The sequence below is a fragment of the Amaranthus tricolor genome, chromosome 6 (assembly GCF_026212465.1).
Source record: "Amaranthus tricolor cultivar Red isolate AtriRed21 chromosome 6, ASM2621246v1, whole genome shotgun sequence".
NCBI lineage: Eukaryota > Viridiplantae > Streptophyta > Magnoliopsida > Caryophyllales > Amaranthaceae > Amaranthus > Amaranthus tricolor.
In genome coordinates, this window is record NC_080052.1 from 8529719 (window position 1) to 8548112 (window position 18394).

The 18394-nt window shown below is 30.8% G+C and overlaps 1 protein-coding gene and 1 long non-coding RNA gene across 2 annotated transcripts; one reads left to right on the forward strand and one right to left on the reverse strand.

Moving 5' to 3' along the window:
- Window positions 1-32: 32 nt before the first annotated feature.
- Window positions 33-7171, reverse strand: LOC130815987 (arogenate dehydrogenase 2, chloroplastic-like). The gene has a single exon (XM_057682552.1). It carries the CDS (start codon window positions 5788-5790, stop codon window positions 4594-4596), a length of 1197 nt encoding a protein of 398 aa, XP_057538535.1. The 5' UTR covers window positions 5791-7171; the 3' UTR covers window positions 33-4593.
- A 3419-nt stretch (window positions 7172-10590) lies between these two features.
- Window positions 10591-12395, forward strand: LOC130815992 (uncharacterized). Its single transcript, XR_009042664.1, has 3 exons — window positions 10591-10734; window positions 10836-10953; window positions 11681-12395. It is a non-coding gene; the product is annotated as an uncharacterized LOC130815992 (long non-coding RNA).
- Window positions 12396-18394: the final 5999 nt, after the last annotated feature.

Consider the following 18394-nt stretch of genomic DNA (forward strand, 5'->3'; position numbering starts at 1 on the left):
TGAGTTGTTTTAATTTGGCCAGATTTTTCTGGGACAGAAAGAAAGGGAATTTATTTTCTTTTTTTAATTTAATTTTATGAAAATTTAGTTTCTTTTACTTTTTTTCTTTAACATTTTTTTATTATAAAAAGTTCAAATAAAAAGTTAACATGCTATTCTGGTTACGAGTAAAAACATCTAACAAAAAAAACTATCTTCAAAGTTCAACCCACTGAGAGCAGTTTGCGCAAATTTCAGACTACTGATGTGGGAAGAGGCAAAGTTGAGCCCGATCCAATTTATTTTTCCTATATTACTAGCATTGAAGACTTCAAGCTAATCAGTATTCACTTCCAAGCCAGCCTTCAACTCTGTTGGTCTCGTTATAGTAATTACTCAGTTCTAGACCAATAATAGACTTTGTCTACAAAATGTTAAGAATATAAAAATAACTTCATTGCAAAAAAAAAAAAGGTGATGAGTGATGACATGGTTATGCAACAATAAAAGTTTTTATAATAGAAGAATACATGAACCAGGAAAACACTTGAGTCTCTTATAAGAATGAACAAGTCATCCAAACGCTAATAATCCTCTATTAACCTATTTTTATGTCTCAAAGGGTCGATCATATTCTTCAACAATCAATGCTTAGTTTTAAAAAGAGCAAGGTGCAGAAGGGTTATGGAGCCTAGGTGCAATGTGAAAGCATGGAGATTTCGTAGTGGAACCGTACCTTTTGTCTCAGAAGCTTATTAACAATTCCAGTTTCCAGAGCATATTTGAGACTTAAAATAATATAATGTAAATATTATAAATAAATCAAAGATCTAAAACATTCATTATCATGTTGCTAATCTACTTTTTAGAGCAATTTGTCTAATTCTTCTATGTCTAATTGTTACAAAAAGAAGAAGAAAAATCAAAACCAAAAGAGAATAAAAATGAAAAAACAAGTAGACAGAAGAATAGAAAATTCAAAAAAGAAACTAACTAATACTAAAAATCAAAGACGCCATAAGAGAAGAAAAATGACATTGAATCCACAACAAAGAAGATAGAAAAGGGAATAAAAAAACAGATTGCACCTAGTCATGTGGAGGCCTAGGGAAAGAGGTCCACAAAGTTGTAAAAATCTAAGCAATTTTTTTTTGGGGGAATTAGAAGATTATATTAAGATCAAAAAATCAAAGAAAGAGCAAGGCAACAGCCCATACAAAGCCCCAGAAACACCCAAAGGGGCTACAAAGAAGACAAAACAAAACCAAACAAAAATTTACGCCAGGTGATCATCTAAGTAAAAAAGCAACCATAGGGCTAGAAGCTCTACTAGCAACTCTAAATAAAATCTAAGCAAATCTTTATTTCGCCTCTTTTTCTTTTTCTGTCTTCATAAATAAGAGAAAATCCTTCATTTTTCATCTTTCTTCAAAGAGCGCACTTCATGTATATGACTGAGCACAGACTAACAAAAGCGATTTTTCAAAAGCCTCAATACGAGGCGTACCAGAGGCGCACTCTTAAAAGCTAAGATTCAATGAGATGCAACTATATGTATTTCAAAATGCAATTATTCAAGAAAATTTTGATTGAATATTATTATCTTGACAAGTTAATTTCTCTTGTAGCATCGTGTTGTGGAATCATTATCTCGTCCTCTCTAGTGGTGATGATTTTGGTTTTGGATACACCAGAAATGCCAGTTTCACTAGCCATCTTTATTAGTTAAGGAAAAGAGGTGGGATGCACGCACTTATGCACTACACAACATGGATATGTTATTTGCAATTAACCTTTGATTTGATAATTTGATATAAAACTGCCTTTTATGAACTAGCTAGTGGGAGGGAATAGCAGAAATGTCAATAGGTTTAGGCTAAAACATTAAAATTGGCCGATTAGAAAGCCCTCTTCTGATTAGCCTTAATCTACGACAATAACATTCTAAAAACTGTACTTCAGTGCAAAATAGAACATGACTTACTTGCAGTGTAGCATATAGACATTAAAATATTGAGCTGGAAACTTCACGACACGATATGCCTTCACTTCTACGCTCTGATTATTATAGAAATCTGTGAAAGAAATTTACATCAACAGTGAAGATGTACCAAAGCAATATATTTCACCATATTTCTTCGATGAATATTTCTGCAACTGACCTCACTGCTCTCCACCTCTTACCTTCATTACTTGAAGGAGTAAAAGGGCTGAATCAACTCCACTTGCCTTTCAATATGCAGGATTGTTTTCAGGTATGCTTTCAGTTAGTAGTAGCTAAAATGAGACTCTAGTGCAGCAGTTTTATTAACACAATAACGTAAGAAGAACAATAAAGAACTCATTTGCTTGCTTGCTGAAACAGAGAATGATTAGCAAATCAAGTAAAAAGTTACACTTTTCTTTAAAAGTCATGTTAGATCAGAATGCTTTTGGTGTTTCAGTCCAATCATTGTATACAAAGTTGCACGATGGACAACCCAATTAACACTTTCTTTTACTAAAAAAGGATCAGCAAAGATATTTATACTCCACATCAATCACTCAATCCGTGGTGTTTGTACATAAAATATGAGCCCATATTTTATATGGACTAAGTCAACTAGGTTAAACCTAGAGTCTCACTATAAATATAACCTCTTGGGGGTAAGTAAAAGAGGACATATTTTAACCTCTCTAAAGCAATAGGAGACTTTCTCTCTTTGAACACTACTACTACATTATATCTCTTATATGTGGGCATTAGCTTGGGCATCGGAGGCAACGCCCCGGAGGCCACCCTGGGGTTCTTGGTGTTAATTTGCAGGAATTCCATGGTTTTCGACCAACCACCGTACTACCACCACAATCACCCCAAAGGTACCCTGTTCTTTGATTGTTTCGTAATTTTTATAGGAACACGCGGTGAAGGGATATGCCAACGAGACAATGCTCAGTCACGAGCAAGGCTTAATTGGTACAACAGGCCATGTCTGAATTATCCTGGAAGATCAGATAAGGTTCGATGCTTAGCCGGGAAGAACTAAATTACTTTCTGATATGTATATTTTTGTTAGTGAAGGGAAAAGCCCAATCGTAAGTTATATAACTTATAGGGGTATACTGCTTGACTTTTATAGGCATCCCAAGGCAGATCTAGAATCAATGCTAAAGCATATGGTGCATTCCAGAATTCAAAGACTTGCACCAATTTGTGGAACATGAAACCTCATAAGCAACATTCAAGATTCAAATAATTACATTAATACAAGTTACATTATCAGTCTATATCCATTATTGCATCACAGTATAAAGCACCTCAGCAGTCAACACTGTCAATTTTATAGTAATGCAAACTTAATAACGAGTGACTTATTTAGCAGAGTCACATCAACAAAAAAAATGGATTACCCCAGCATCTATAGGCCACAAGATGAAAGAATATAAAAATGATGTCTACACTAACGAAAATTTTGGCTAAAATTTATTTGACATGTTAAACATCTATCAATACAGAATCATATAATTTGAACAGGGTGGTGACGGACAGCTAAAGTCAAAACAAGAAAAATCTATGGTCAGCCAATCAAACAGATAGCTGATACAATAATCAGAACCAGACAAACAAAATACGTCTAAAGATAGGCAGTCACAACACAAGTAAAACAATAATAAACCACAGTTTAACTGAATAACTGGTTAATTATGAAGGAGTGCATATATTTGTCTGACAATAACATATATTAAGCAAGCATATCTGGTGACTAACAATGTTCTAACATCCTTAACAGGTTGTACAATGACAGCTAACTCAATTAGGCTAGAGAAAATGCATAAAAAAGTTTTAGTTGTCATGATCATCAGAAAGGAAAATTTTGTGGGTATCCTCATCCAAGAAATAGAACACAAATGATACATTAAGCACATAAATGCCACTTACATTATTCAAAATTATGTTGTCATCTAAGAACTCACTTTTAAAGACTAACAAAAATGAAAGACATTGAGAAACTGTTCAGGGCTTCCATAAAGTATAATCAGTCAAAAATCTTAAAAATATCTGAGAATTATCTTAGATAATTCCAAGATTCAGTATGTTGCCGGTGACGATTAGTTTAGGCTCTCAAGTATGGAGTTTGATCTCAAGGGCGTTATAATGCAAAAAATCATCAAAATTTACAAGTAATAACCTCATCAGGTTCAATTTTGCGCAAGACATTTGCTGATTGAACAACCAAGTATCTTATATTTTATTCATAAGAATACAGATATAGCAGAAAATGTAGGCCTGTGTAGTACAACTCTTTCTCAAAATAAAAAGACAGTGCTAAAGAACTACAAAAAAACAGAATTAGACAACCGCTAAAACTAAAAACTAACAAAAGTCAAATTTTTTGCAACTTCCATGCTAAAAGACGGATCATATCAGTCCACTCGCTTTGCAAAAGCACTTTCCATTCAAAATCTTGAGTACTCAGGGCCTAATCCAGCAACATATAAGCAACAAAACATACTGAATTTCAACCCCGACTGAGGAGCCTTTCTAGATATAGCATCCCACGTAATTCAACCGATACAAAATCCATGTCCAACTACAGCACCAACAAGTCAAACAACCCAGCAAAAGAAAAACATTTAGTTAACTTCCGAATTCTCATTTTCTCTAGGAGCCAAAGCAGAACCATTCTGTGGGTTAGAATCTGAAAGCAACTTCAATTCCTTAGACTTATTGTTAGGTTCTTCAAGCTCAGTACACCCGAACAATTGTTTCCTTAACAAACCATGTAAATGTCCAAACAGCTGCTGCTTAACCAACTCAAACGCCCAATCTAACCTCTCTAATTGCTCCATTGCATTCTGATTGTACAAAAACAAACCGTAAAACAACTCAAAACTATCTTTAGAGGTATTATTCACCAAGTTCAACAAACTCTCATAACCTTTCGTATTAATTGGCGTATCTTCTAAATCGAACTTCTCCAGCACTCTCCCTAGAAAATGTGTGATAAATTGCGACCCTGCTGCATACCTATCATGCTCAGCACAAGTCATCTCCTCAACTCTACATCCTTCCCTTCTAAAAATATCCAAAAAACTTTCGCACCTCTTAATTCTATTAGTAGTATTCCCAATTCTAACCTTATCATACACAAAAGGTAATCCTCCCCAGCCATTTTTACCAGATTCAGGTCCAAACATAGGATGAGTACATAAAATATCAAAATCAGGTGGTAAAATTTGCATAAATAAATTTCGCGGAAATTCTTTCACCGATAAAACATCAACAAACAACGTCGATCTTTTTAATCGTTGCAATGGCAGTGAATTCAACATCAATTCAGTTGATAGAATTGAAGTACACAATAAAATTACCTCAGGATGTTCTTCACATAAATCATGCGGATCAGAAAAAAAAGATACTCCAAGATTGGATGCAATTTTTGAGTAATCTGATCGCGAATATGCTAAAACTTTATGTCCTTGAGCTACAAACGATTTCGCTAAAAATTGTCCATAATTACCAAACCCAACGATTGCAATTTTCAACTTCGTATACGACGACGAAGAAGGTAATGATGAAGATGAGGAGGATGGTTTGATGTTATTGGCCGCAAGTTTTGATTCATAATCGTAAGGTTGAGCTGCGTCAATAGAGCGAATTGTAAGGGTTTTTCCGCCATGAAAATGAAGATATTTTCTTCGGAGATTTAAAAGCGAGGAGAAAGGAAGATTCCCGGCAATGGTGTTAAGAAAATAGGATTTCCCCGGCACATTTGCCGGCGATTTTAACGGCGAGGGTTGTGCGGTGGTTGTTGAGGAGAAAAAAAGCATGTTCGTCGTTGACAAGAGGGAGAATCTATGGAATTAATTCTGGTTGGTAAGTTTTGCTTTCGGCACGTCTAGATAATAGAAGTAATATACTCCGACACTATCTTAAAACATTTTATAAAGTTCATCAATTGTTTTTTATTTATAATATTATTTTGGGTTATTATCAATGGTACCCTTGTACTATTGAAAAATTACAATGGTACCCCACTGCATTTCAGTGGTACCCCCCAAGTATATGCTAATTACAACCGTGACACTATTAATTAATTTTCCGTTAAGTTGCCGTTAAATCTGGAATGACTTAACCATGGTTAGTTTCTTCTTCTTCTTCCTCCCTTTTCCTACTCTCCTTCCATGGCAGCTTAGTATGGAATCTAAGAGACGGATACTCCATTCTTTAAACCTTTAAGATGAGCTTCCAGTATTAAACCCCCCAATTATCTCACCCAAAAACTTCATAGTTCAAGAAATAATTAAGAAAAAGCTTCCAAACTGAATCGATTGAAAAAGAAACTTGAATCATTGAACATTCCATTGAATGTGATCATAACAGAGGAAATCGAACAATCAATTTCATCAAATAATTCAGAAACTTCTTGCATATCATCAATTGCTTCCGAATTTCAATTAGGTTCAAAATCAAATTCAATTACGAGCGAAATCGCAGAAGAAACTGAATCGGATTCCAATAAATGTGAGATTATTGCCGATTTACATCCTGTTTCCTGCTTCTGAAGATCAGGAAATCAAGGAGACTATGATTATTGATATGGGATTAGAGGGAAGCAAAAAATCGGCCTCAAGTTCGATGAAAAACCCGATTCATTTTTCATAAAACAACTCCAAAACGAAAATCCTTCTTCAACCCTAAATCTTGATGATACCCAGAAATTATTTTCATCATTTTCCACTACAAATTTGATTAAATCAGTTTTAAATCTTAGTATGGCGTCTATTGACCCGATTGTTGAAATGGGTATTTGGATTTATGAGGTCAAAATTGATTGAAATACCCGTTTTTCGTCAAGCAATTTAAAGTTGCCATACTCCTGCGCCTTATAATGAAGTAGCAGCTTCACAGCCACTGAATGCCTTTGCATTTCTTTCCTGAAATTTGGACCTGGAAATATGTGGGAGCTTTGCTCTTGAACAAATTTTATGTGCCAATTTAAGTAAAATTGAAAAAAATATAGGCAGAAATTCAAAGATTCATATGAGTAATGATTTAATATGCTTTCATTTCTAGAGTTTCATGAATATAAGATTTATGAGGCTGGATTAAGAGGGATGCTTAATTATGGATTAGAACATGCTTATGATAATCTTTCATGTGATCAGAATTACAAGACTTTTCTAAATACTATTGAGTCTACCTATGATGAAGCAGCCATGGAAGGAGAGCAGGAAAAGGAAAGGAAAAAGGGAAGAAGAAGAAGAAGAAACTAACCATGGTTAGGTCATTTCACATTTAACGGCAACTTAACGGAAAATTGACTAATAGTGTCACGGTTGTAATTAGCATATAGTTGGGGGGTACCACTGAAATACACTGGGGTACCATTGTTATTTTGCTATAGTACAGGGGTACCATTGATAATATCCCTATTATTTTTTATTTATAAGTTAAAATATAATTAACATAATTTTTTTCTAATTTGTCTCTAACTCTCTATGCAAGATTAATTGATATTCATTTTTCATAATAATTTATTATGCATGCTTAAAGATATTAACGATTAATATAATACATCGAATAATGTAAAAAAGTAAAATGCAGTAAAATCCTAAAAATAGAGATATAACAACAAAATAAGGAGTTTTTAGACTCTTGTATTTAGACACTTAAGCTACTGTCTAAAAAAACACAAAGTTTTTCGACAGCTTATTTTCTACGGTAAAAAAGTTTCGAAAAAAAGGTAGAAAAAGCGTCTAAATTACCAAAACATTAAGCGGTATATTTCCCCTCCTCTTAAAATTAAAAAACGAATTTAGAAATTCAGAAATTAAAAAAAAAAAAGTGCCGCCCATTTCTCTCACAACCCTAATTCTAGGGCATTATTATTTGTCGCCACCATTTTCATTTTATCGCCACCCCTCCTCCTAATGAAATTACGAATTTGCCCCTGAACTTTAAAAATTTACAAATATGCCATTGGGGTTAATAATATTTCATTTTCATTTTTTAAAAATTTTTCTTTTATTATTTTTATTTATATTATTATTGTTATTATAATTATAATTATTTTTGTTATTATTATTAATATTATTAAACCACAATAATAATAATAATAATAATAATAATAATAATAATAATAATAATAATAATAATAATAATAATAATAATAATAATAATAACAAAAATAATAATTATTATAATAACAATAATAATAAAAAAATTTTAAAAAACAAAAATAAAATTAAAAAAAAAAAAAAACAGTCGCACAAAACGTGCGACTCAACCTAGGTCGAGTCGCACAAAACGTGCGACTAGACCTAGGTCGAGTCGCAAGTTCTGTGCTTTTTTTTTAAAAAAATTTTTTTATTTTTTTTAATTTCAACTTATAAAATTTCTTTAGTTTAATTAATTCATTTTTTAAGTTATTATTATTATTATTATTATTATTATTATTATTATTATTATTATTATTGTGGTTGTTATTATTATTATTATTAAATTATTATTTTTGTTTTAATTATTATTGTTATAACTGATGTAAGAAAGAAAGCGTAAAAATTGACAAACACAAAACACACAGAATTTACGTGGTACACCGACAATGTGTCGACTACGTCCACAGGCAGAGGAGAGAAAAATTTTATTACTAAAGAAACCCAGAATACAAATATTGGCTAAATTACAGAAAATAGGAGTTTATAAATTACTCAAATACAGAAAACCTTAGCCAAAACAGATTTTTTTGGGATGATGCAAAACTAATGCCCAAGATTCCTTTTATAAGGAGAAGAATAACAAGCCTTTGTTATTCTTCCGATGTGGGATAATGATAAACATTAATCTTCATAATGATAAACATTAATCTTCCAATGTGGGATAATGAAAAACATTAATCTTCCAATGTGGGATAATGACAAACATCTATCTTCCAATGTGGGATTCAAGACATAACCTTACAATTATATTTAATTTATATTTTTAAATGTTATTATTATTATTATTATTATTATTATTATTATTATTATTATTATTATTATTATTATTATTATTATTATTATTGTGGTTTAATAATAATAATAATAATAATATTTATAATAACAATTATAATAAAAATTATAATAACAATAATAATAATAATAATAATAATAATAATAATAATTTTAACAACCACAATAATAATAATAATAATAATATTAATAATAATAATAATAATAACAAAAATAATAATAATAACATTTAAAAATATAAATTAAATATAATAATTAAAACAAAAATAATAATTTAATAATAATAATAATAATAAGAACCACAGTAATAATAATAATAATAATAATAATAATAATAATAATAATAATAATAATAATAACTAAAAAAATGAATTAAACAAAAGAAATTTTATAAGTTGAAATTAAAAAAAAAATTTTTTTTAAAAAAAAAAAAAAAAAAAAACCAGTCGCACAGAACGTGCGACTCCACCGTGCGACTCGAGTCGCACGTTTTGTGCGACTATTTTTTTTTTTAAAAAAAAATTTATTTTTGTTTTTTATAAAATTTTTATTATTATTTTTATTATAATAATTATTATTTTTGTTATTATTATTATTATTATTATTATTATTATTATTATTATTATTATTATTATTATTGTGGTTTAATAATAATAATAATAATAATAATAATAATAATAATTAATAATAATAATAATAATAATAATAATAATAATAATAATATATTATTATTATTATTATTATTATTATTATTATTGTGGTTTAATAATAATAATAATAATAATAATAATAATAATATATTTCTGTGACTAAACATCGATTCATCACTTGGCTAACTGTGAGAGGAAGGCTGCTCACGAGAGACAGACTTCTTAAATTCAATTTGGTGGATGATGCTACTTGTGTCCTTTGCAAAACTGATATTGAAACTCATGATCATCTGTTCTTTAATTGCTCTTCTACTGTTGTGATTCTGAAATAGGTTATGCAATGGCTCGACTGTAATTTTCAGACCCACTCGTTGCAACACCTTCTACAAAAAGGCTGGAACATAAAGGGAGCAAGATTGAAGAAGCTTACGGTGGTGGTGGCTATTGCAGCCACGGTGTATGCAATCTGGAAACTCAGGAATGATATAATCTGGAGGCAAAAAGAAGCAACAGCCACAACACAGATAGTTGGTCATATTAAATGGATTGTTAAGAATAGAATTCTCCAATTATGTAATGATGACAATAGACATATAGATTGGCTCAAAGCCTTGTAATTTCCTTTGTCTTCTTTTGAATGATGCTACAAATGATTTAGCATTGCTTTGGAACCCTTCCTAGAAGGTGGCCATAGTTTATGCTCATGATGGATTTGCATCATTTGTTTCCATATTCTTGTATATGGTTGTTTCTTGATGAAATATAATCTTATTTCTCAAAAAAAAATAATATAAATAAAAATAATAAAAAAAATTAAAAAAAATGAAAATGAAAAGTTATTAACTCCAATGGCATATTTGTAAATTTTTAAAGTTCAGGGGCAAATTCGTAATTTCATTAGGAGAGGGGGTGGCGATAAAATGAAAAGGGTGGCGACAAATAAGAATCGGATAATTCTATTGGACATCTCCTGTTCATTTTACTCTTGAACCTATTTCATCGCATTGACGAATTCACGAGTTCACGATGCAAAATCTGTTTCATCTTCCCTAGTCCGCAGATTTCTTATCGCGTGTTCTCCATGGTTCAATCTCTAAGGTTCTGGATTTGGGTAAGCTTTCTTCCTCCTTCTCTCTTAGTTATCTTTGAAAATTAGGGTTTTGTTAAGGAAAGTTACGGTGAATCAACAAAAACAACGACAAATTCTCCCAGGTCTTCCTCTGTTCTGAGGAATATGAAGCTGCATGTGGTATCAGTTTCCCATCCTAATCTGATTGATGCATTTTGCTATGGCTGGTCGCTCACTCGCACGTCATTCCATTACTTCCAGGTTCTTTATTACTTCTTTTTTTTATCTTTCCCATTTTTTCTTTTCTTTTCATGTTTTTAAACCCTAATCTGATTTTGATTTCGTTTTCTTTTCATGTTATTCATTTCATTTTCTTTATTCATGTTCTTTGATTTTCTATTGTTCGAATTCTTAATTTCCAGTCAGCCTTGGTTTCTTGAATTCTTAATTTCCAATCAGCCTTTGTTTTTGTACGAATGCTTTCTACTATTTTGTTTTTGTTCAAATTTTCAGCTAGACTTACTGTTAGATAGTATACGTTAGTGATTTTTTGAATTGCCGCCTTATTAAATTTAGATTCTAAGTAGTAGACTATGATTTTGTGAATGGGTTAATTTAATTCTCTCTTAGAAATGAGTATTGTAATATATCTGATCTTGGCTTGTTCCAACACTTTCAGACATTTTCTAGTGAATAGGTTTTAAAATCCTTTTTAGGAGGCATAGATTCTGATCGATTAGGAAGTGTGCAAGTGTTTTAAGTGTTTTTATATGAAAAATGATGAAAAATAAACAGTCATTATAAAACTCGTTATTTCTTCAAATATGTAGAATCATCCGATCCTATGATTTCATCCAACGATCCGATTCCACCAGTTGATTTCGATCCTACGATAGAATTGTTGTTTACACTTTACTAGACTGATAGTAATTTAATCAATGGTTAAGTTTGTTCTGACTTTTGCTGCTTATTTTGTTGTATGTGTCAGAAAGAAAATTCTATGTTGCTGCTCTTGCTTATCTTCTTGATGTGCTGCTGCTGTTGTGAGGAGTTGTTGCGGGCTATCGATGTGTAATAGCTGAGGAGCTGCAACGGGCTGTCGTTGTGTAGTTGTTGGGAGGAGCTGTTGTTGCAAGGAGCTGTTACGAGGAGCTGCTGCCTCTGTCTTTTCTTCCTGATTGCAAATTTACTATGAATGTAATTTAAATGTCAATGATACAATTAATATTTTAGCATTTCTCATAATAAAATCCATGTCCGCAAGTGAAACAGCCCAAACCAGCGTAAACAGTATAATAATACTGTCTACAAAGCACAACGGAAGACTTATAAAAGTTTGAGCTGAATCCGACCTGTGGCTCGATAGCAACAGCAAACCAATATCAAAGTAACTAAAAACTTTACATAATTTAAACTTAAATAGTTATAAACCATTTATAATCCAAACTTATAATTACAAAACATTTGGTACCTTAATCTAATTCTATCAATTTTACAACACATGATTCTTTAAAATATCATTACAAATTAACTTTTCAAAAATAATGTCCTCGTTACCGCAATACATAACATATAAGAGCAGTAAAAGTCCATCCATATTAGAGTTAACTTGAAAGTGTATCTATCCTCCGTAAGGAATAGGCCCTATCAAAGATTGTCAACAATTGAATTGTTGAGTAATCCAACAAACTATTACATTTATATACAAGTCATTAACAAATATATCCAATTTAATTTTTTCCTCATTTGGTAACTCCTTAAAAAACATTAATTTAACAAATCAAACTCTTTTAAAAGATCGTTTGGTATCGACATAAATATGACTAAGAACCTTTAGTTCATAGTGAATCAAGATGTGACTATAACTTTACAAATTAATAGCGAAATCAAAATACAGCTATTACTTTACAAGTCAATAGCAAAATAATACGGTAAATGAAATTTATGGTTTTATTGCGAAACAAAAAAAAAGGAAACTTTATATACCAAACGTAGTTATTCAAAACTTATATTAAAACAATAATATAACGACACTTTAAAACTTGGGAATATATGGACCGTTAGAAACTAGGCTTGATCTAAATCCTGAGAACACGGGTGATCGTCATCACCGAAAATACAGTTCTTGCAAGAACGAAACGGGATCGGGGGCTTGAGACCGATCCGAATAATCATTACCTATTATCAAGCTATAGGATTTCACAATAATTTGGATATAAATATCCGTTGCCAATTTCCAAAAACGGACATTTTTCAATGTCGAACATTTCAATATAAAACGAGTAAATAAATAACTTGATTTTCTTTGAAATCAATAACCATAACTCATTTTCATAGTACAATATATTTAAAATCTCATATTTATAAAGCTGTGAACATACAAAACATAATTAGATCAAGGACTAGAAGCAAAGTCAAACGAAGTAAAAATCCAAAATTTCGAACACCAAAAATCAAATTAGAAAACCACAGAACTTCATTGATGCATTTGAACAAACACCTTGTGTACATCAACTTATAATGCAAAAAGATAACAATCTAAGCTCCCTTTTTCATCACCATCAATAATACTCAACAGACTCATACTATCCATAATTACCCAATAAAAAAACATAAAAATAATCTTAAATACTTGATTAAAGAAATACCCAATTGAAATCCCAATTTGAACAATTAATCTCATAATTGGTTATTCTCGATTTTCTTGACAGTCTGTTAGTATTTTGGTCATAACTGTCTCATACGAACTCATTTGGGGGCGATTCAAGTGGCTACGCAGCCCTGACTCAGAGCTCTACAATTTTTATGAGACAATAAAACCCAGAAACAATCAGAACGGCCCCGAAAATGGTAAAACAGAAAGCTTATTATCGATTTTCATGACAATCAGTTAGTATTTTGGATATAACTCCCTCATACGAACTCATTTTGGGGGGTTTCAAGTGCCCACGCGACTGTGACTCGGAGCTCTACAAATCTCATGAAGACACCAGAACCCAAAAACAATCACAACTAACCTGAAAATGGCCAAAATAGAACACTCAGTTTCTGTCAATATCCAAAATACTAAATTTTATACTAGAAACCAAATAACTCAATCAACCAATACTAATCAACACTAAAAACAACCCAATTACTAATTTAATTCATATATTCATCTTAAATTTAAGTTGATACTTAAATTCGAATCAAAGACCCAAATTGAATCCACAATTACTAAACTACTTTAAAACATTCAATTAATACTTAAATAGAATAGTTTGTGGGTTATCTTTGAGCAAATTCTTCTCAACACTTTGTAATCCACCCCAAATCAAAGATCTACTTCACTAATTCAACCAAAAAGAGCTTCTACCAAAAGAACCTAACAATTATGCATATAAATGTCAAATTAATGGTTCTATTAACCTTTAAATCAACATACACATAAAAGGAGGAAGATGAATATGAACTCACTATTACCAAAAGAGGATGGAGATGAGGTTTTACTTGATTTCTTCAATCTTAGAATGCTCTAATTTTCAAAACAATTCCAATTAGCTTCCACTTGCTCAAGAAATCAGATTATTCAAGAAGAGTAGATTGAATTTCTTCAAACCCTAGCTATTGGGGATTTCTAATATGATGAGATTCTATGTTTTTGTTTTCTAGAAACTTGAGATGGTAGAAGAAGGAGATGAGTATTGTTTTGTAAACTTTATACAGATTTCACTTAAAGATATGTTTGCTTGAGATGACTCATGAATATTAAATAAGTCATAGGTTTAGGTGGCTAAATTAGGAGTGATATGACTTCCTACACATATTTATCAAGTATGAAGTGTATTATACACCCATATTTTTTGTCGTATAATTTATTTTGTCCCTAAAAATAATAAATCTGATATCTAAAATCGTAGTAAAATTTTTACTTTTAAAATGACAAACTCATTTTACTTATTAAAATAGTAATTTTAACAAAAAAGTTTTTATAACTGTTTCAGCAAGTCTCTCTTTGACCTGGTTAAATGTTTTTGTCTTTTGTTGGTGAAAGAGTTATTTATTTTTATTGTCTGATGAGATTCTAAGCTTTTACTTAGGTCTTTCATATTTGTGATTGGGGTTCAGAACCCTTAAGTAGATTAGTAGTTTATGCAAGAATGACTCAACTCGTGTCACAAACTAACAGACTTCATTCGTTGTATTATATTTGCAACTGACAATCACATCTTCTCACACATGCCTATATTGCTCTATCACTTGCAATTATTTTAAAACAGATGAAATAGAATATTTCTTTAGTATAAGTTGAATTATTTATTTGTGTTTGAAAATTTGATAGGAAATCGCAATAGTGAGCAGAATTAGATACATGAGTATTGAAAGAAATGGTTATGATCCATCAGTAGGGTTGGCGAGGCCAATGATGCCAGCGTCCTTGGATGTTTCTGGATAGCCCTTGGCTAGTGTTGTTGTAGGTCGCGGAAGATCAATGGACGTACTTTATATAGTCTCAAAATTCTTAAGTCGCTCAGCCTTATGGCTATGGTGATGTGCAAGTTATTTTTGAAGATGTAATACTTGTTTTCTTGATCAATAAATTTTTTGTGTTTGACATTTATGTTAATTGCACATCCAAACTACTAATAATTTGGAATTTTGGATCGTCTATGTAATTGACAATATTTTCGAGTGGATAAAGTCTTTATTTTATTGTATAGTAATTTAAACTTGTATTTCTATGATATTGACATCAAGTGTGGTTATGGTATTGATGTGAATAAAATAGTATATTGCCTTTTATACTAGCATTTTTTTAGTATATGTTACTTTTTCAACGCTTATAAGCGTTGTAATATAGTTTTTCGACGCTTAAAAGCGTTGATATTATTAATGTTTCCAAAGCAATTAACAAGTACTTCAAACATGATAAGGCGAAAATGTTTCCAACGAGTAAAAGCGCGTGGAAAAAGAGTATGTTTTTCTACACAACAAACTGCCGAAAAACAAGAGTCGAAGATTTGTAACACCTATTTTTTTAACGATTTTTGAAGCGTCGAAAAAACATATTTTTACGCTTTTAAGCGTTGAAAAGCTCTATCCTTTTCTGTCTAAAATCCCCATTTTGTTTTTGTAGTGAGAGCATATGGCTTTATTCTTATATTAGAAATGGATTTAAAGGTATGTAAATTATTAGATTTTCACGTTGTAAAAGTATTATTATATTTATTCATCCACTAAAAGTAAAAGCGATAAATGTAGCAAATTAAGAATGGCAAAGTAAGTTATCAATCTCCTATAAAACGGGTGAAAGAAAAAAATATTCGATAACTTAGGCTAACTCATATTCTTTAATAGCCACACCAACTTCTTGGCATCCTTTGGAATTGAAAGTCTCCTGGACATTAGAATAATTGGAAGATACCATAAAACTTTTGCTGGTGGGTGCAATTTCTTAGCAATTGAGTCCTTTTCCTTGCACTTGTAACGCAAACAATATGATATATTAGTTTAAATATTAAATAAATTATTTAGACCTAATATGATATATTAGTTTACCTACATAGCTTTATAAACGCAAACAATATATCTTCCCCAAAATAATTTAGACCTAATATGATATATTAGTTTAAATATTAAATAAATTATTTGAAAACATTAACGAAATTTTGAACGTTGATATTATTAATTAATTGTAACAATCTTAGCTTAAAACAATAATTAAGAAGCTTAAAATCACAAGTGTTACATGGTTGCTGGCTTTATTTTAGTGATTAACATATGCCTTTTTTCTTGCTTGTTGACTGAGTCTATAATTTTGTTTCAAACACCTCCTTTGGTCTACTCTTTGAAGCTTTTTTCTTAAGTACTTCTTCAATGAATGGAAAATTTTCTATCTTACCGTCAAAAGTACATTCACCCGTTCGTTTACTTCTAGGTCTTTCTACACAACCCATAAACATAATCTTAGGAATGAATTTGGACGATTTTCCACTTCTGTAGGGCTTAGGTTCATATTTTGCAAGTTAAACTCGCTGCGATTTTCTTGACAAATAAAAGCATTTTTCATTGATATGAACAAAGTCATATAGATATTTGTATTGTGGTTGAACTGGAATTGAGTTATGATCAAGTAAATTAATAATCCAACAAATTCTTACCAATTTGTTCTCCTCAGAAATTTCTGGATGCATTGTATTAGTATGAGGATTTAATTCCCCTCTCTTGATCATCTTTCATAAGTGGACAGTGCTAAGTTAAATTTACTTGGCAAGTCTCTAATGCAAGTTCTATCACTCATTTGAATGCTTGTGATACTTTCATATGGAATTGTAATTCTTTTTCTTCCACATTTGTGATAGTTATGACCTAAATCATACTTTTGGTATGTATCCTTTTGTTTCTCGGCCTTGTTCCATAAATAGCTTATGGTCCTTCGAGAATAACTTAACTTCTCTGCCGTCTAGTTAATTGACCTATGAGGAAGATTTCCAGTGACAGAGACGTCGAGTAAGTGTAGCAAAATTTATTGTCGCATTTGATTGTTCAATCTTGGCTTGTGATGATTTGACTGGTTTTAATTTGGCTCATTATGATTTGTTATAATTTCGTTTTCATTTGAATCATTTGCAATAAGTGATAATGGTGGGGGACCATTGTGGTCAAAAAGAGGCTCTAAATCCCCTATTACTTCATTGTGTAAAGCTTCTTCTTCTTCCATTAACACATCTTCTCCTCCATCAAAATCACCATATAATTCTTCACCAATTTCAGATTCGTAATATGAAAAATCATCCATTATGAAACGAATGTGTAAGAAGTCAAAACTGAAGCATGTGCTGTTTGATTAAATAATCAAATGAATGTGTTGTTTGAAGTTGGAATATGGAGTATTTTTTGAAACAACTATATTATTGGAATGTGGAAAGAAGCCAAAATTTAAGTCTATTGAACGTTATTATTGTTTTGCTGACAAAAGGAGGAATTAATTTACTGTAATAATATTGAGTAAATTATTTGTATGTGAAAGAAACTTCACTTTAACTTTTATCTATAGTGTAATTAGTTTATATTTTCCATTCCTGGTTGATTTCTAATTTAAGCTTAATCAATGTACAACTTCATCTATAGGTTGATGCAGTATTAAACTCACATCATTATTGGCAGTTTTATTTTGTTAAAGATTGACAATTTTTTAAATTTTATTTTTGTATTTTCAGTATAAAAAATCTTTGGTATACCATTAATAAAATCGGAATAGTACAACAATGATTCTACAACCTAAGTATTTTGTCATTCTTATTTACTTTTTCCTACTTTTCTCAATGCTCAATGATTATCTCTTATCTAAGATTCTCTCTCTTGGTTCCCTCCGATATTCCAAATGGAAAGGACTTTTAAAAACGGATAGAGTATTAAATATGAATATTAATTAACATGCATTATTAAATAATTCATATTAATTAATACAAAGTCAATGCAAAGAATAAGTACATTCAAGGTATATCACAAAAAGTGAATGTGATTTGAGATCAAGAAGAAGGTAACACCATTTTTGCATGTGGGGTATGAATTTTGGTTTTAGCATTTTGTTACCTTATTTTTTTTTTCTTTAAATGTATTTTCTTTATTTCTTTTTTGTTTGCTTAAAATCTAGTGTTAGATTTTGCAAGGACAAATAAAACCCAATCAAACACATCAAAGGAAGAAGAAAAGAGACAAT

Bases quoted from the DNA above. Each gene is read 5' to 3' on its own strand.
- LOC130815987 (XM_057682552.1), bottom strand. From the start codon at position 5,790: ATGCTTTTTTTCTCCTCAACAACCACCGCACAACCCTCGCCGTTAAAA.